This window comes from Empidonax traillii, unplaced genomic scaffold (assembly GCF_003031625.1).
Source record: "Empidonax traillii isolate 1590-97213 ecotype Southwest subspecies unplaced genomic scaffold, ASM303162v1 scaffold186:size1492175, whole genome shotgun sequence".
Taxonomy (NCBI): domain Eukaryota; kingdom Metazoa; phylum Chordata; class Aves; order Passeriformes; family Tyrannidae; genus Empidonax; species Empidonax traillii.
This window is the reverse complement of record NW_020955379.1, coordinates 1,138,947-1,159,399: the sequence shown is the minus strand read 5'-3', so window position 1 is coordinate 1,159,399 and position 20,453 is coordinate 1,138,947. Positions and strand designations below refer to the sequence as shown.

The 20,453-nt window shown below is 39.0% G+C and overlaps 1 protein-coding gene across 2 annotated transcripts in view; it reads right to left on the bottom strand.

Annotated features, from left to right (window-relative positions):
• MYOM1 (myomesin 1) overlaps positions 1-20,453 on the bottom strand; it is a 75,457-nt gene that overhangs the window by 16,092 nt on the left and 38,912 nt on the right. The window contains exons 17-30 of one of the 2 annotated variants that reach the window (XM_027886324.1): positions 18,591-18,712; positions 17,332-17,652; positions 15,548-15,744; positions 14,656-14,782; positions 13,787-13,971; positions 12,693-12,807; positions 7,521-7,677; positions 6,534-6,640; positions 6,373-6,417; positions 2,479-2,615; positions 1,490-1,634; positions 800-859; positions 477-544; positions 99-212 (exon numbers count right to left, since the gene is read on the bottom strand). In XM_027886324.1, coding sequence (XP_027742125.1) covers positions 99-212; positions 477-544; positions 800-859; positions 1,490-1,634; positions 2,479-2,615; positions 6,373-6,417; positions 6,534-6,640; positions 7,521-7,677; positions 12,693-12,807; positions 13,787-13,971; positions 14,656-14,782; positions 15,548-15,744; positions 17,332-17,652; positions 18,591-18,712 — 1,900 coding nt within the window. The remainder of the gene's footprint in view (positions 1-98; positions 213-476; positions 545-799; positions 860-1,489; positions 1,635-2,478; positions 2,616-6,372; positions 6,418-6,533; positions 6,641-7,520; positions 7,678-12,692; positions 12,808-13,786; positions 13,972-14,655; positions 14,783-15,547; positions 15,745-17,331; positions 17,653-18,590; positions 18,713-20,453) is intronic. The other variant, XM_027886323.1, reaches the window with a different exon arrangement.

Genomic DNA, 20,453 nt, shown 5'->3' with positions numbered 1-20,453 from the left:
TTTTCAATTGTTCTGCTGGAGTATCAGATTAGATCATATCATTCATCTGAGTTCACAGCGCTGACTTCAGCTGAGGGCTAATGAGGACAGTCACTCACCTCTGATATCAGCAGAGTACACACTCCATCCTTAAAGTCATGTTCTTCATCTACCATTATCTCCCTGTCATCTTTGTACCATACAATGTGCGTTTCCTTCTTAATATTAGCCACCTAAGATGGATGAAAACCACATCACAATTATTCTCTTCATTTGAGCAGGGGAACTCAGTGTCGCATGGGTTAGCCTGTTCAGGTCTCTCATAAAAGAACAGCAAGTTTTACAGCTTGGTTGCAGTGAATTGTTGCAAGCCTCCATTTTAAAAAGAGAGGGGTGAGAGGGAAAACAGCAGGGATGAAGAGAGAGACAAAAGGGGCTAAGTAGTGGTAGGTCAAAGTGCTTTGACCATTGTACTCAGTGTTTTCTTCATCCCTTACCTTACATTTCAGCATCACGTTACACTCATCGGTAACTTCCCATCCCAGTTTATCCACGAAATGAGGACCTGTTTTAAGTTACACATATGTTTTTAAAGGTCACATCAATGGTATTCATGATACAAAACCAAAGAAAGATGTGTTTTACTTGACAGGAATAGTTATATTTTAATATAATTTTGTTTTTCTTATTTCTCCTTCAGAAGGTAAGTAACCATGTAACAGAATAAAACTCATCTATTTCAAATTAATATATTGAAAAATTAACCAAACTCTTAGCAAGCCAACACATATGTGATTCTTATAAATAATCATATTATCACCTTGTTTCCTCTGCCAATCTTTTCTCTGGAAATCTGCTTCATCCCGTAGCTTCTTGAATACTAGGAATTAAAACCAGTAAGAAATACAAGGTTAAACTTCATGTGCCACTTGTAGGCCGCTGAACATCTCTGTAACAGTTAGGAGCAGCTCTGTCCCTTGGATGTCAATGAGCATCCAGCCACAGGGTCAGATTTTCACAGGAAATTTCAGAGTGTCAGAAGCTGATTACAGCTAACTCAACTTTCCCAGCTGCTTGCAGTCATCAGGAGTTTAATGTGTCCTGTCTGATGATGTGCAATCCCCAATCATACAGCTACTTTCTGTTCCTGGTAGGAAGGCAAATGAGCAGCAGCAGAGTCAGCAGCTCTAACAGAGCTCAAGCTCTAACAGGTGCAGCTGCTTGTTCCAGGCTGAATGGGCTTTTTACATGGGAAGTTTTGATTCCACCCATAGAAAAGGTAACCATGACATGCTGAAATATTTTGCATTTCTGTAACAATTTCCCTTTCTCCCATCACTTTAAAAATTTCTGTTCACACACATGCCCTGTCCTGTTTGAGGTAGACAAAACTGTGACATAAAAGACCTGGAAGTTCTACTGATATTGAAAACAGTGGAAAGTGAAGATGACAACTGAGGTAACCTCAGTATAATTTTTCCAACCCACTGCATAATACAGATTAGCCTACCATCACCAATGAGGACAAGGCTCGATTGGTTGGTTGCTTTTCCATCCTGCAGTTGGAAAGTGTAAGTGCCTTCATCCTTGTCCTCAAGTTTATCCATAATCATTTCAATAAGGCCAGTCTTCTGGTCCACCTTCATTTTATATTTCTTCAAGAGTGGAAAGTAAAACAATAATTAATGCAGATTAGAGACAGAAAATATTTGTGTATCTGTAGATGAAATTCAGTTTTCTTTATTCAGATACCCACTTGTTCAGACTCCCACTGTCTCTAGTTCCAGCTAAATAAATCTATTCAAGGTGAAGCCTATTTATTGATGCTGTATAAGCATGTGACATCCATGTTGTACAGTGAGTACTGCGTCCTTTTTCATTATAAAAGTTTAGATTCGCATGTCTTCAGAATAACTCTTTCTTTGAGCATGATTACATTTTATAAGGTTTTATTTAAAATGCTCCATCTCTGCCTTCTGCCTGATATCAGTGTTAGAACAAAAACATGCCATGCCCTGTCCTTGGGAGTAACAATTTCTGCTGCTGGAAACAACTGCTTGGGAATTATTCTGTGGTGTAATTAATTCCTCCAAACAACAAAAGGAGGTGAGAACCAAGCACAAGGGTATTCTAGAGCCATAGATGAAGGAGATAGTATGGATCTGGGTTACTACAGTGATTCTTTGAAACCACAGCAGCTGCTACCTGGGGCTACCTTATTGCAGGAGCAGCTGTGGTCCCCACTAGTTAACAGAACACGTGGTACTCAGGTGGCAGGAAGGCATGTAACTTCCCTATATAAACTACATCCAGTAGAATTGATCTGGAGCTCAGAAATACGGACAAAATCTTTCTATTTATCTTTTCCATGACTTATGTTATTTCTCATGAAAATGCATTAGTGTGGAGCAGTAGCTGGAAGTATGTTGGAGTCAGAGACACTAATACTCATTGATACTCATAAAAATGCAAATACATCTAAGCAGTGAAAAGGCTTACCTCTCCATTGAAAATCTCCTTATCATTAAATACAAAGTTGGCCTTTGCATTGCCAGACAGTTTTTCAGCTTGCAACCAGAATCTCACTTCTCCTTTTTCCAAAATTTCTACTGCCAACTCAGATGTCAGTGGGACAGCTACAAAGAAGAAAGAAAAGAATGAGGCATATATTTTGCCTGTGCCCCAACAACTATTTTCTTCTACAATCAGAAAACCACTTATTCTTTCATACTCGGATACTGTATGCAAGGTAACTAGCTTATGATAGCTTTTCATATAGACAGAATGCCTCTCCACCCACATATACCTGTTATAGGATGACAGATAAGATTTAATCTTTTGATGCCTCAGTCACAAGTCTGTACAAACCAAAAGTGTTCAGGATTTGAGTTATGCTCCATTCTAATACAAGGCTATTTCAAAGTTAAACAAAAAGTGTCTGTGCAGCATGATGTAAGTTCTGTATGGTGCAGACCCATGTTTAATGAGATGCCTAACAATATTACTGTAAGACAGTGCAGTGACTCAGAGGAAAAAGAAAACAACACAAAAACCCCCCAAAGTACAAAGCCAGATCAGAAAGTCAGCTGAGCTGCAGGTTGGGAGATTTCTGCAAGCACTCTGACTCTTTGCTGAGTGGAACCTCCGTCTCCAGGATTCACCAAGTATCACAGTACACCCTTGGTCTTCCCAGTACATTTTGTTTTCCTCTGAATAATGAAAATCCCCCACATATAAACCAATTCCTTGTGTTAACAGGAAAAAAAAAAAACTGTAAAAATCATGTATGCCATAGGTAATGTTAGTCTCTTTTTTATATATATATATTTCCTTGTTCTTGTTAGTCACAGTCCTCAGCTTGCTCTCACTTTAACTTTTCTTTAAGATACCATAGTCAGCAACATTAAGCATGAGCATTTAGACTCTGATATTAGGGCATATTGCTCATTTTATTGACTTCCGTCATTTTATCTGTCTTAGTGAATGCTCAGATTCTCAAGACAAGTCATACTGTTGGGATTACGTATGCTGTATGTGAACTCTCCCCCCAGTCTCTGCTTCCTCAGCAGTGTAAAGTCTGCAGTGCCAGGGTGTAGCAGGGAACAGCTGAGTAGAGTGTACAAGCACGCTGCTAAACATGTGATGATATAGTTTGGTGATAGTGTAATGACACACCTCCTCCCAGAGGAATCCCAGGGCAGGGTGGTTTCTTTAACACCCTGCATGAAAAGACTCGGTTACAGCAGGAGAGGACTGGGACCAAAGTAGTGTCTCATTTCTCTCATCTTTATATTTGCACTGTCCTAGATGACTGGAGTGCCTTCTGGAGCACAGCTGCCATCCCACCCCAGTGCCAAACAAACTTAGGGGGTGAGGACCCCTCACCTGCTTCTTTCCCATGCTCAACGCTTCTCCTTCCCACACCTGCATGTATGCTTTTGGTGCCTAAGTGGCATAGGGTCTGCCTCTGGTGAAAATAAGGCTTCTGGGAGGTGAGGCAACAGTCACAGGGAAACAAAGACAATTATAAAAAAGACACAGGTTTAACCAGAGAGGGTAGAGCCTGGAGGGGCAGCATTGCCATGAGGGAGCGGGGCAAAGACAACCCCACAGGAGCGTGCCCCAGCTGTGCAAATAAGTCTGTGTGAGCTTTCTTCACCCAGCTTATCCCTTTGTATATAAGGAACAGAAGGAATCTCAGGGCTTGCATAATTTCTCAAAACAAAGCGACTGAAATGCTACAGGAAACAAGTGGGAGTGTGAATAGACATCAGGCTGCACTGCTGTTGTCTCACTGTCAGCTCTACAGCAATTTTAAATCTCCACTTGGCTTGCCTGTAATTAACTAAGAATATCTTAGTCTAACAAGGAAGAGCAGAATGTATCTCAAAAGCTGCAAAAGGATTGTTTTGGGGGTGAAAAGGCTGTTTGCTCCTCAGCCCAAAAGAACTGGACAAATCTGCATTACAGTCTGCCACAAGGAAAAGTCTTATTTTAAAATATTTCCATATGCACCAACTGGCAGCTACTTTAGTAATTTTCCAGCCATCGTGCTTACAGTGTTTTACATCCTATTTCTATAGCATCACAATTTACTGCCAGCACTTGACAGGGAGCCCTCGGGCAGTTGCTCAGTTGAAGAGTTAGAAAAATTTATTTTTGCCTAGCACCAATGCAGTGTTGCACCCATGCATAGCTGCATTCTGTAAGGCTGCATTATTCAAGCAATGGAGTTACTGGCTCCAGGTGTTTCTAAGCAGAAGTTACCCCTACTTGCTGTTCAGAAGTACAAACAAGGCAACATGCAAGAGCTCACGTTGAATAGGAAATACCTAGCAACTAATTTTGTTTTTTAAGAATTTGGATAATCCTCAAGCAGATTATCTGGAGATATGACTAAAACTTCATGTTGATCCAGAGAAGCTCATTATTATTCTTCTAACCTCATGTGCACAGTTAGCTGAATCTCAACCCCTATTTGTAACATATATATGTATTTATTTTAAGTGCCCACAGGGCTTGAAGTGGGCAAAGCCAGTAAGACAGTTTCCTCCTTCCTACTTTCTGCAGTGATCTCCCTTTTTGCCTGTGCCTTCCAGAAGCTCATGCACATCTAGAAGCGTGCTGTTACCTAATACAGTGCAAAAAAGATGACATGATCTGAGGAGCTTATTTTGTGACATTAGTTGTGCACACAAAGCGTGGAAGAGCCCTCAGAAGGGAAGGGTCAGGGCAAGTGAGGTCATGCAGCAGCAGTAAGGTTTTGCAACGACTAAATTTCAGTGTGAAAATATAATTAGGAGGAAATAATTGGGAGGAGCAGGAGTAAACATGGGGATGTTCGGCCTATCATTAAGCTGTCAAGAGGTGATACAATATGTTGAGAAGAGTAGAGCTGATATGAAAAAGATACAGAAGGAAATGAGAAAGAGATGATGTGGGCAAAAAGGCCATTTCTGCAGCCAAGTTTTGACTGAGCTGAGAGGTGTGGTGTGGGCTGAGTTGGAAGAGGCATCAGCAGTGCATGCACAAAGCTGAAGATGTCAAAACAAGAGTTTCAGGGTCTTGAACAGAAAAGAAGAGAATGCAGCGGGAGAAGATGGGACAAGGTTTAGGTTTCATCGTGTTGTGTGCAATAGGATTCATTATACAGTCCAATATTATTTTTCCCCCCATTTATTAAAGTTCCACTCCAATGAAAATAAGTGAGTTTTGCTACTACCAGGATATCATAAGGATATGGGAGGTCTGTGGAACTGACAAAAATAACATCTAAAGTTGCAGGAAGAATGTTCATATTGCCAAATGCTAAGGAAAGAGGGAGGGAATGAGTTTCAGTAGAGAAATTCTGTATATATAGATCATTACAGCTGAATTTACTACACTTGCCCACTTTGCTAGTCCTAAATTTAACTTATGCTAACTTTGATCAGAGAGAAACTAGATAATTTTTCAAATTCTGGTTCTCAAATCAGGTTAGGTATGCTGAGTAAGTATAAAAGCCTGTTCTGCAGAAGAAACAAAGCCAACATGATACTTATTTTCCAACTGTCATATAGACTTATTATATGCCTAGATCACTACCCTGCAACTAATTGGGAAGAACTTCAGTAAGACACAAATGTACTGAAAGAAAGAGAAAAAAAATAGAGGAATCTCAGATTTTTCAATTCAAAACCATTTTCACTTGAAATTGCTATAGTGCCTCCCTACTGGTTGGTGGCACAAGCTTTGTGATCATAGAATCACAGATTGGTTTGGGTTAGAAGGGACCTTTAAAGGTCATTTAGTCCAACCCCTCCCTGTAAGGCACAGGGACATCTTCAAGTACATCAGCTTTGTGATATCCCACTGCATATAAAACTCTCCCCTACAGACATGGGATGCACTTACTTGGGAATTGGCGTTCGTGGCTCAGAGCAAGCAGGCGTTTCATTTCTGCAAGAGACATAAAATAAATAAGGTGTGTCTGCCTTATGGATCTGAGAGACATAGAAGCAGGAAAAAAAAGATGCGAAAGGAACCCAGGCATGCCTAAGAGGCATTGAATCTACCTTCCTCATCAATTGTGTGACTTGATGAAACTCCATCGGTGTCTGTAACAATACAAGAGTAAATTCCCAAATCATCTTCTCCGAGATTCTTAAAGGAAGCTTTTGACCTTTTGAGAGAAAAAAAAGCATTTTGATAAAAAGGTGAGATCAATCTGAACCAAACCCCTCCTTTATGTCTATAACACCAGATAAAAATAGTCTTGTATTAGCTTTTGCTCTGACTGAACCATGTGTGGTACAAATGGAGATAGCACCAAAAAACCCAGAGTGCTGTCAAGCCTCTGATGTCCCTAGAGGGTTGCTCTAAATACAGGTCGATTCAATTTCCCTATGCAACATTGTAACTATGGGGAGTCACCTTTTCTTTCAATATGGGTTTTACATCACTAGAAGAGCACACAGGCCCTTCACGGGCCGAACCTGTTCATCTGCTATGCCTTCCTCTGTGAGAAGCCTGAAGAAACACAGTGGGCTTGGAGGCCATTATGTAAATTGCGAAAGTGGGCCATGGTGGTGCCATCAGAAGAAAGCCCTCCTTACTGCAACTGCTCCAAGGATTACAACTGTGCTACATGGCAAAACCATTTTGCAAGCAGTCAGATAATTTTGTTATTTGGACATTTAAAATAATAGCAATGGGAATAATAATAATAATAGTAATAATAATAATAATAATAATAATAATAATAATAATAATAATAATCTGCCTTGATTGATAGGTTATAAGATAACAAGGCACAGATTTTTTTTCTCTCCATGCCTAAACATAACTAAATTCCCTAAAGAGGAGGTCTGACTCATTCTGTGTGATCTACAATTTCCAAATGGTCTGCATATGGACTTGCTGGAGAACATCATACTCAAGAAGTAGCCTCCAAGTAAGAGGCAGGTGTAGCTCTTAGTGAGGTCATACATCAAAAGGATGGAATTCTGTGACTGTCTAGATCTCTCAAACATGAGACTATTGCTTCCCTTGGGAGTTCTTACTTTCCGCCTTTGGTATCGATGTTCAGTCGAGAGTCATCCTCAATTGGTTCGTAATTCTTGGACCAAACAAACTTAGAGTCTGGAGACATCTGATCACATTCGAAGTTCAAGGAAATGACTCCGTTGTCATCTACATCAACCACAAGTTCCTTGGTTCCTTAAAGAGATGAACAAGGCAATTCCAGTTTCTCAGAGAAGCCAGCAATATAGGTATATATAGAGATCATTCATAGGGTGGATTAAGCAGATTCTTGCCATTTTCTCAGCTGGCACATAAATTGCCGCACTCATTGGTATCCTTGGTCCTTGATTCACAAGAACAGTTCTTCTTCTAGTCCACAGTTTAAAAAACGTTATAAATCAACTGATTTATTTGAGCCAGTCTAAGCGTCTAAGCACACATGAGAGTTATGATATCTGCTATGAAAAAACCTGAAAGAGGGAAAAAAAGCAAACCTCGAAATCCACTAAATGTTTGAAATACTAAATAGGAATATTTTCTGTGCTAGGGGGTAGTTAGATCTTTCGTTACACAGCATGAATTTCCTATTCTCTAATAAGCTAAGGCTATAAAGGGAATAATGTCTGCAAACGTGGACGTTTGAAGAGGTGCAGGAGGCAGAAGAGGAAGCAGTTGAGTCGCCCCAGCAGTGCACACTTGTGCAACCGAGGCACATTTTCAGTGACACTGGCTTCACTCCAGGAGGTTGGTTTAATTGCTGTGCTTGGCATCCAGCCCTGCCACTGTCTGCACCATTAATCCTGGGCCCACAAAGGGAGTGAATATTTGCAGTTAGCTGCTTAAGTCACCCACCCTGTTTTGCCAGTACCTACAATTCTTGAGCTGGATACGGTGACCCAGTTTGTCCTTTAAAAGGCGCTGGGGGTGAATCCCATGTCAGAAACCTGAAGGCACCTCTGTCCTACTCACTTGCACCCCAGTGAAGCTGAGGGAATTTCATCCTGGATTTGGGTGACTGGCCGAGCTCATCATCTGTGGCGTTAATGTTCATTTCAACAACTTGTCTGAGAATGTCAGGGGGAGCATGTGCACTGAGAGGTGCTGGAGAACATCCAACATTCTGAACAGCTCTGAGCTGGATCTTGCATCTGAATAGGGCACTCATGTCCTATTACTTGGGCTGAGACAGTTCTGGGCTGCCCAGAATGCCAATGACACAGTTTCTCCACAAAGTATTGTACCTTAAAGGCAAGAGCCTTATTCCTGACATTGAGATTAAATGCTTTATTCCTTAATGACCCTCAAGCATACAAGAAAATTTCTGTGTTTCATCATCCTAATGCTATACACATCTTTTCCAGCACTGCAAGCAGCTCCTGTAATGAGAATCTGTGTACATGCAGCTTTCTTAGTTTTTATAATTTGCCATAAGTGTTTAATGGAAGATGAGATTAATATTCCCATTTTGGCACTGTTGTTTATCAGCCCTTGCAGCAGTGAAGCACATCAAGTACCAACTGATGATAAATGAAGTCTAAAGTCCACAAATATTTTGTTAGGCAGCAGCATATTTGCAATTTTTTTATAATTTAATTTATTATAAGCAAAATTCATCACTTGAAATTTCATTAGTGTTTACTTTCCTGTAGATCATTAGCCATTAGCATATGAATCTTTTGATGTCATTTTATGTGACATGTAAAGAATTACAGCCATAAGGTTCATTTGAATAGCAGAATCTTTTATATTTATTTTAAAGTATTCTCATTACGATAAAAATGCATAGCATTTATTTCCAGAAGTGATGATGGAATTTACATCTAATATTTATATGATTAAAAAAAAATTCTGTCTCAATTACTGACCACATCTGGAGACCTCTCTCCCCCTATTCTGCAAAGTGGAGCCAAAGAATCATAGAATGATAGAATCAGCCAGGTTGGAAAACACCTCTGAGATCATCAAGTCCAACTCTTTTCCACTACCACCGTGGTTACTAGACTATGGCACTAAGTGCCACATCCAGTCTCATCGTAAAAACCTCCAGGGACAGAGAATCCAACACTTCCCTGGGCAGCCCATTCCAATGCCATAGTACTAGTATTCTTAATTTCCCTCCTCTAGATAGCTTGTTGGTTCAAGATATCATCCAGAGCTTCTCTTAGAGTCATAATAAGAAATTAAATACTTAGATGTCATCTCAAAACTCCATTTATCTGAGCTTTTTATTGCATCAACAGGAACAAAACAACATGAACATAAAGTGGACATCTTCAAAACGCTAGAGTTAGTGGCATAATTTTGAATATCACTAGTCAGAAAACTTGAATGGGACAGGGTTTCATTAATTTCTGAGGTTCAAGCCTTTCTCAAGCGACTGATGCAGGGTGAGGATCTAATTTTGCTTTTTACCAAGATACACAAGGACTAAGGTCAGCAATGCGGAAGAGTTGCAGTCTACTCTTGGATTTCCCCTGCTTCCTGTGAGATCCACACACGCTGAAGTGCTTTTGTCAAAAGACAAAGTTACAGCTCAAAAGTATCCTGGATTGGTATTTGTTTATATGGTTGCATTTTTTCATTTAATTTTAAAAGATAACTATGAAAATTAAATGTGCTTTCCAAAGAGAAGGAGGTGAATGCAAAGTATTGTATCAGTATATTTATGCATTTCATTGGATAAAGACAAATGGTAGCATCTGCATGAAAGCAAGTATTTTCAATCAGGATATTATTTGCTTACATTCTTTGATTAGAAAGCTCAGTTGTCTTCTCATTCTACACATTAGCCAAAAGTAGAATTACAGCAGGAATTGTCTAGAGAGATTTGACAATGTTTTGTCTCCGTCTAAGATGGTAATAAAGGCATCATTCATTGGGCAACACCAAAAGACTTGGGCTAATTTTAAAAAATTGATATGATTGTTCTTGAGATTTGTGTGGTTTGAGTGAGAAAGGTGGAAGCCTTTCCAAGATACTGCTCTCTGAAATAATTGTTTTAAAAAGCTTTCGTTCTTTCATAATACTTCTGAGAAGCTTAGTTTGGTGGATGCTGTACCAGCAAATCGCAGCTTTAAATTTGGGTCAAGTAGATTTGTACAAGTAAATAATTTTTAGCTTCCCTAAGATTTCACTGGACCAAATCCTGACTTTCTGGTGATCTCTTAGATGTTACACCCATGAACCTCCCTTCTCTAATGGTGAGGTCTGTAAACAAAATGTTCTGCTCAAGTTCACATTGCCAGGTGGACATGCACCTCATTTGAGTGAACACTGAAAACAATGTACAATTTTTTTTGGTCATGATGGTCACCTTCACAAGAATTTATGTTCATATTTTTTTAATTGTGATGGCATGGCCAATCCTTTATTTAGTTCACCTGAAGGTTGTTATCATCGCAACTTTCTATCAAAAGTATGACACGTAGATATTAATCCTCAATTAAAATGGATTAATAATGCCAAAAGTTTAGTACTAACAGTGGTTTCATTCTCTTTTTAGGAGTGGTTGCTGCATCTAAGCTGTTTTCAAGAATAAGTTTCTAAGTTTTGCCTTACTGCACTTGTAGGTAATGGAAATAGCCCTGGTGCTTCAGCAGTCTTGTAGATCTGAAATTATGACTCTTGTATTTCTCAAAGATCCTGATCCAAACCCTTCTTACTCACACACTTGCCCTTTTTATTGTGCTTGTATCCCAATCTTACACATTTTCAACTGACCATCTACTCATTCTAGTACCGTCTTCCCATCCCAGCCTCACTAGCAGTCACCCCGATGTCCCCAGTCTGAGTTTTCCAGTTCTTTTACACCCCCAGTTTCAGACCTCCTTATTCAGACTTCCTTGACTTACAGCCTCACTGAGAGATAACTCAATGCCTGTTAGAGTTTTTGCTGCCTTAGTCATAAGGACCAGGCATCTAGGAGAGCTGAGCTAGAGCTGCTGTGTGAACAGAGATGTAAAAATGGGTTTGAGGTTCAGAAACAGGGAAAGAATCCCAGGAATATGCTCCCAAGGCATCCAGGATGGGAATAGGATCTGGTGATCACTCGTGATGTCTGCTCAATGCCTCACAACACCTCATGGTCAATAGCATCCCAAATAAAGTCTGGCTATTTCTCCAGGCAGGAGCAGCAATTTGCCTCACTATGCAGGCAGAGTAGGCAGCAGTTTACCCCAGCAGCCACCTCCTTTGTCTATGCCCATGAACTGCTGCTCATGCTCCCTGTGTCCGGCTTCCCCAGCACCTGTGCTGTCCTGACTGCCCACCGCCTGCCCTCCTTCTTGCTCTTAGAAACCTTCCCAGCTGAGATCAGAAATGAGAGTCTGCAGGTATAGGAAGGGAACTTGTCAGAGGAAAAGAACATGTACAGTGAATCCAGGCTGGGTTGTACCCCTCTACTTCCTTCCATCATGCTAACCTTATACCAGCTTTGCTTAAAATATCTGGGAATTTGTTCTTGCACCTTGTAGAACTCTGCACTTCTAAAATAATCTGAATAAGCTGAATAAGGCACAAGCCCATGCTTGTGTTTTCTGTTAGGACTTAGTGACAAGAAGTTGTTGTCTCTGATCAAAGTCACCTGAGTTACTTGTATAGCTAAATGGAACCCAGGGGTTTCCTGAAATTCTAGGTATGGAGATTCTGCCTTTTCTGTGTTTCTTTCTGTTGTTACAGACATGTTGGAGCCAGCCTTCGAGGATGACTCCAGCAAACAGCTGCACTTGAATTCCTACTGAAAGTGGTCTCCCAAGTGACTTCATTGTGTTTTTAAAGCCTTTATTTTAAAGATCAAGGGAAAAAAGTAATTTCTTTTACCCTTTCCTGAGGCACATTACATATAAAAAGGAGAATGATAAAGCATAAACAACAAGTTTAATACAAGGAGGGCAAAATCTACATCTGTAGTATATCGTTTGGTTGAGCTGATTTTAGTGGGTCTTCTGCTGATTTATCTACCTATAGATACATGCAAATCTTACCACTTTATTGTATCTTTATTTTCCTGAACCTGTAGTTTCGGTAAGAAAATCTGTTCTGGTCTTAAAATATACCAGACAAGAAACTAAGATAACACCCTCATATCTTGCTTTGTAAAAAACTTGACCTGAGAGAGGTCAGGCTGTTGGCCTGTAGCCTGCAGGTGAACACATCTCACAAACAGGAACCTGAGTAAATACAATGAGAAAGAGGAAGTATTTCTAACAAACCTGGTCGTGTTTCAGCTATGACAGCATCCGTGACATCTGATGGTTTCCCAACACCAGCCTGGTTTGTTGCCCGCACACGAAACACGTAACTCATGCCTTCTGTTAGGCCACCAATCTGGAGGAACCAAATATACACACACAATGGGTTGCAAAACACTGATTTTAATTTCGTGCTTATTAAGATCCGTCTGGATACCTGACAATTATATTTCCTTTCTTGTTTTGTTTCATTTATTTTCCAGTTGTCTTTTTTTTTTTTTTTTCTTCCAATTCCAGGGCGACATGACTAATCTGTATGACTTGCTTCTTCCTTGTGTACATAGCTAACATTCAGACAGTGTCATTACTGTCATTGACTTTCTTTGCAAAAGGAGCATTGGTTTTGGAACAGTCTTTTCCTGCAGAGAAATGCTGGCTTTTAAAATTCAAATTATCAGGGTAATAAGTGTCAGCAACACCTATTTAGAATCAGGAGGGCATTTCATTGTACAGACTTAGCTGTAGTGACCTGAGGAATTCTACTGGCATTATATCACCTGTGAATACTCCTTTAAAACATATATGAAAGGAACATGTTTTAAAGTGAGTTGTCTTTCAAATACTCTGAAAAGCATACAAATAGGAAATCTATTTCATTTATATCTCTAGAACTGAGATACTGATGTTCCCTTATTTAGAGCCACTCCACAAAATTGTGTAGCGTAACAGTGCAAAAAGCTTGGGTTTAACTTGTGAAATGTGAGCAGAGGATACTTTGTATTAGAAAGAATCATTTGCCATACTATCACAGCATCTGGTTTTGTTTAGTGATACCCTTTGAGTCAGTAAATGCTAGGGATGCCTCCTGTGTTACAAGAATGGTAGTTGGTTTTAGCAGTGCTTTTTTTTTATTTTTAGACTTGTCATACCAGTTTGATATCTGAGTTACTGTCTTGTCTGACTATACAGGTATTACATGCCTGTATCCTTGGCCCAAAATATCTTACTAAGTATTCCATTTAGTGGAACCATGATCTGCACAGGATGATGTTATTGAAGACTGACGTCCTCAAGGTTATACTGTTACACCAGTATTTGAATCTTTGGCTATTTACCTTCAAGTATTTCTTTTGAAGTGGCTTCTCATTGACACCTCTCCAGCGTTCCTCCTTTGCTTCAGTTTCCTTCATATCAACATAGTAACCAACTATGGGACTACGGCCAGTATAAACTGGTTCCTTCCACAGTAAAACCAGAGAGTCCTTCCTAACTTCTGTGCATTTAACATCGTGGGGTGGCCCTGAAAGGTAAAAGTTGGAGTTGTGGCATCAAAATAAATCCCAAAGGGATTAATGCATAAGACTTCAGAGATCAAAACCAGACACACATGGTGTACACAAAACTGACATAACCTGCAGCTCCTCTGTATCATATCTAGAACCTGATGTAAATGCAACCCATGTCAATTAAAAAGACTGGTCCAAAAAGCAATCTGATTGGTTGAGACTGGTATCTTGATCAAATATTCATGAACTTACAAAATTGACAAATAAGCTCCAAACTCTGAGAAATAAGTTAATTATTAAGCTAATGTCCTGCTTGTGTAAATGTATCACTTCAGGGATCTGGCCTTGAAGTGATACATTTACACAAGTGATACATTTACAAGACCTCATGCTTCTCTGCCTTGTGCCTTAGGCAGGTATTTATGTCTACTATTTAAACTAGAAAGCAAAGTGGCAGACACAGTAGAGGATCAAGAAGGAAAGATTAAAAAAAAAAAATACAAGCTGCTTGCAAAATGCTACCGATTAAACAGGGATTATGTAATGCATCACTGTACAGGTACTACATCAAAGTGATGGAGATTCAAGCCTGGGCATGAACTTCAGGGCCCCGTTGACTCCCCTGCAAACAGACTGCATTGAGGACTTAGATAACAGATCACAGAGCACTCTGGGCTGTGTCCCACTCAGGATCCTACCAGGTACAGCAATGGTCCACACTTCACATTTGAAGGGGTTGCTTGGTTTAGAGGGCGTTCCAACCCCAGCCAAGTTAGCAGCAGCCACCTGGAACTGGTACACCATGTTTTCCTTCAGGTTTTCTATCTGCAGGATCAATAAGATGGTACTTATTAACTTTGGATTGAGTCTTTAGAAGAAAGTCACAATAGCAATTATTGAACACATGAGCGTGCTTTTAAGTGTGCCTGCAGATGGAAGTATTATTGACAGCTTAAAGTGATAACTATCTTGTTTTTTCCTCTAATCAGTGATGGAGCGTATTTGCGTGGTCTTAGCACATTCAGATTGCAACCCCCTTTTTCTATTGATAGACACTTTAGTAGTCAGGGAGGAAACAGGGTATTGCTCAACAATTATCTTAGTCTGCCTCGTGGTACAGAGCAAGTTCACTTAAGGCAAGAGTAGTCCTCACAGCGGGGTGAAACTCAGTCCTGGCATTGCTCTTCATTTCTAAAGCAGTTCAACAAGGTTGCAGCTAGCACTGTCTCTAAGCTGGGTCAAGAACTGATAACAAAAAGCAGCTGGCATAGGGCTGGTTCCAGCACCATCAAGCACTGGGATATGTCCACCAAGCCCAGTAGGAATGCCATTTCTTGTGAGGTCCTGAGGTACAAATCAGAATATGTCAGTGAATTTACAGGCAAGAGTTGGTGCTAGACTACTGGGTAAGTGTACAAACAATTTTACAGGGAAGTTTAACAGAGCTAAATACATTTATCATCATAGATTTAAAACCCTCTGAACAGTTAACTGTAGACTGAATCATAACTCAACCCAAAGTTGTGTCTTTGAGATTTGCTTTGGAAATACTGTCTGCACCCCCAGCAATAACAGAAGTTAATCTCTTACCCTGTAGGCTCTCTCAGTAACAGCCTTAATGTTGCCCTCCTTCCACTTCCCAGGAACTCCATCAACCACTTCACGATAGTTCACATAGTAGCCAGTAATTTCAGTTCCACCAGTGACTTTAGGTTGTTTCCATCCCAATACCATTGAGTCACGAACACTCTCAAGCACCACGATGTCATAAGGTGGAGATGGAGCAGCTGTTTCAATGTGAATAGCACGTAAGTAGGAAGTAATATTTCAGTTGTCAGACTGGCTTTCACTTACCATATTCAGGTGGCTCCTACCCTGCGTTTCCTAATTAGGACAATATTTATGCACTCAAGGGAAGTTTCTGGAGTTGGAATTAGAAATGCAGGGTAAAAACTTCCACAAACCAAATGCAGAAGTCCAAACTGCATAGGAATTACTTTTCAGGAACCCCTGTTTTTGAAAAGCAAGCTGATACATGGTGAAAGAACGTGTTGCAATTGCAGCTCTGATGCAAGTGATCAGGACTCACTTTAATATTGTGAAAAATGAGGAACTGAAACTATCACTACAGGAAAAGTAAAAAAAAATGGAGATGCAATGATTTGTTTTCTTTTGCAGAAACCAAACCTTTTTTCACACATACAGTATGCATTGTAGTTCCTTTTCTTTTTTAAATAGTCTTGCATTCTTCTCTCCCAAGAATGGATTTTATCTGTTTCTTCTTTCTTTTTAAATTATACACTGTGCAAATTTTATCATTGCACCCATCACATGATCTTACCTTAACGGAAGACAGTGTGATCACAGGCACTGTAGACTGACCAGAAATGGAACATGTCTGTTACTGGAACTTACATTAAAAAATGCATGGCATAATCCTCCTTCTTGGATTTTTTTTTTTTATAATAATGCAGAAATCATTTACTTAATCCCAACCCAATTTCTTATATTTCTTCTGTATCTAGTAGAGAAATGGTTGCCTGCACCCAATATGTCATGCACCAGTGAAAAGCCCTACTTGTGACTCCAAAGTCCTACTTTGGATGGAAATCCCACATCATATATGTTTTCTTTTGTCTTCAATGTTTTATAGCAGTGTTATCTAGCTCCAGGAACCTCTACTTTATTTTCTGTTCAACATTTGCCCAAGTTTTTTAGGCTCGTTTGAGAGGCATGGGGAGGAGTTCAGTTCATTGTCTGGGTAGCAGGATGAAATTCAAGCCCCACATTTCTTGAGCACAATGGGTGCTTAGGTGCTGAAAACATCAAACATGATTTTGTGCATGTACCTATAAAATGATAGGTTTTCCTCCTTACGTACTGCTATCAATCAGAGATAGAACACAACATTCAGAGTGTGTCAAAGATAAGCTGTAGCTTAGGCATAAATCCACAAAGGATCTTCGTATATCCTAACAGAACACAGATTTTTATGCTTACCAACATAATCAGATTTTGTTTCCTGCCCACATATATAAGCCAGGGACTAGGTAACCAGACTCCTAATAAATTACTGAAGTGATTTAGAAATATTATAGTGTTTTGTGTACATTAAAATGTAGTCAAACAAGCCATTAAATTACTAAACTTATTTATATGTTTCACTCTCAGTAACCACTGAATTTGTAAAGTGGTCTCCAATACCATTATATGTGTAATGATCTTGATGGAGAGTTGAGCACATAATTGATGGGCCTGATGAAGGATGCATCACCGCAGAGCATGTCCGCTTGAGGAGTGGATGAACAGAGGTTACAGCAGTCTGAAGTGGATGTACCAAAGCAACTAAATCTACTTATTTTATTAATTCTCACCTGTATCTTTCTTCTTTGTGACTTTTTCCACTGTCAAAAGATCACCGGGTCGAGACTTACTTGCCTGCTTAGCAGCAACTTTTTGTGGTGCGGAAGCATCCTTAACCATTTCTCTCATGTTACAGTCTCCTGTACTCCCCAGTTTGTCACAGCTACTGGGTAGTGTGTCTCTATTAAATTTAGCATTGCATTTTAGCAAAGCATCTGTGTCAAAGATAGGCTGGGAGGTCTCATGCATGCCTTCCCAGCTGGTAGTGCGGTCTGTTAGTCCACCAGCTTTACCACTCAGTTCAGGACACACACCATGAAGCAATCCTCCCCCTATAATTGCCAGAAAACAGCAAAGACATTTTGAATTACAATACATTCTTTTTACTTCATTTAGTCAACAGAATTAAGAAATGCATACAGCTAAAAATACAGCCAAATTATGACAAATGACTGGGTTTATGCACAAAATGTTAAGCTTGAATTTGCAAAAATTTGAAGTGTATGGAATACCTCTCAGCCTTCTCACAAATAATGCTTTTTAAAATAATGTCTAGTTTTCAGAGCAGAAAAAAAAAAAGATGGAATGTTAACAGTATCCTTGTTTTGCTACAATTATTTTAGTATTAGATCTTCTAGGTCATGTTTCTGATCCTTTCAAGATGATCTCAGAAAATTGCCTTGGGCCACATCTCTCTGCTCTAAGGTTGAGAGGTATGCAGTTTTGATAAAAATGAGAATGAGGATGTTGCAGACATGCAATTCATTCTAGCCTGATGATCTCATTAATCTTTATGGATTAGTTCAGGCAGTGGCAAACAGAAATAATCCATCAGCAAAGGGAGAACACACAGGGTTATAGAAGGTTTACAAAAGACACTTTGCACTGATTACTGACTTTAGGTATGGAAACAAATTTCTTAGAAACTGATTGCGTATAGGATGGTGTACATTAGAGGTGATATACCAGATTACAGAATCAGAATGACATTCCATTTTCCAGGATACCTGTGAAGTGAACTTGACAGTGCCCTTATACAGTGGTTCACAAGAAACACTTGAAGAAGACTGGATGGTGAAGGTGAACAGTTTACAAGAGTGCAGTGACTGTGAAACTATGGCTGTGAGACCATAGGATCTATGGATAAATTATTATTTGCGAAAAACATTGTAAAACAAAATGATTAGTTACAAATAATTGCTGAAAACTTCTTTACTTAATTAAGACCCAATATATATACCATTGAAAAGAGCAATGGAAAATGGCTTACCAATGGCTGCTTTCACCTCTATAGGCTCTGAATCCTGGGAAAATTCACTGAGCCCTGCTGCATTAACAGCTCTGACTCTGAAAATGTACTTCTCACCATTGCTGAGCCCATGGCAAATGAATCTAAAACAAATCAGTGAAGGAATACTTAGAAAATATTATAAAGAAAAGAAAAATCTTAAGAGGGAAGAGAAAGTATTTCTTCCGTAAATTTATAAAACTAAGGATAAACCATGATCCCAGTCTCTTATATGAAGGTCAGAGAATGCAGAAGGTTTCTAAGCACCTCGTTCATCCAACAAAGATAATGTCTAAACCCCTGTTTCTTTAGACATACCATTTACTAACACTCCTTCTCTAGACTGCACAAGTTTTTGTGTTATCGCAGGGTCTACTTCACTTCTGCTAGTATGTAAAATCCATACTTCCTAATAGAAAAATGTGAAAATCTGCAGAGGTAAGGTCTATATTTGCTTCTTGTGGGATATTTTCATTACATAAGTAAAAGATAAATGTAGCACAAACTTCCATAAATCACATCCAATCATAAATGGAAAATTACAAAAATTACAAAAATTACAAAAATTACAGGGCATTGTACAAGAGTTAAATAATTTTTCTTGTTTCACTTTCTTGCTTCTACACATAGCACAATAATCTGAGCCAGACAAATTCCTTTATTTGAATAGGTTTTTTACTAGATTACTTGACTCTCACATTAAAAATACCCTCATAAATTTTCTCTGGTGTCCACCCTGACAACACAAAATTTCCCAAACCAGGGAATAGATTATTTGGGAATAGATTATTTAGGAATAGACTGTGGTTTGGAAATTTAAACTTTTTATTTAAAACAACATTTATTTTTCAATAAGTATTTTAAGTGTGTTTTATTACTTTTATTTGATTCTACTTCATAATGTCATGTCTTGTACTACCAACACTGACCTCATGCGATGATGTATGAAGCAAATATAATGTGGAAAACAAAATCAAAGTTTTATTTTGGGGGAAAAAGTAAAACCTGAATCAAAATTTTCAGAGTGGAATTTTTCCAAGCCATTCTAGTAGACTTCTTCACATTATTTGCTTTCACCAAGATGAGGGCAGAAAACAAATTTCAAAAGATCAAAATAGTCTTCATAATGCAAACTATGAACTACAGCTAATGCTTTGAGATTGACTCCATCAGAAAAACCAAGAGTTAAGAGACAACCTGTGCCTGACTGCATCATACATTATATCACTGTGACTAAAAATGCACTGATAGAAATCTATGCAGTGTAGTTATATCACAATATGTATTAGCTCAGAATAATATTTTTATTTCTAAGGTGAATCAAGATCACATTTCATATTTTACAGTGAGCAAACAGCACAAAAATTCACCAATACTTGCTATAGCTATAATATAAACCATGGAAGTAGATAATGAAAGTATATAATATTGACACATAGATCTGTTGCAATATGAATGCACAAAAGAATACTAAGCAGAAATTGTTGTGCTTGTGTTCAAGAAAGTGAGGGTTTAGGTACTTTTGACTTACTAAGCATTTACAATGCTTTTCTAAACAACAAAGCTGGTTCCAGAGTATTTAGCAGAGCCTTACTTATTTTACTAAGGATTGTCATGGATAGCAATTACAAGTAAGCATAATCAGTCATAACAATCAGGGACTATCCCTGTATTGACATCAATCCACTTGAGACAAAGTTCTGCAATTGCTCCTTCAGACTCTGAAGATTATATCCTTATTCAAATAAATGCAAATCTGATTTAGCTTATAAAGTCTTAAATCTTCATTATTTTTTCTGACTAGGGACCAAGCTTCATATCACGAAGAAATGCGAGTTCGTACCC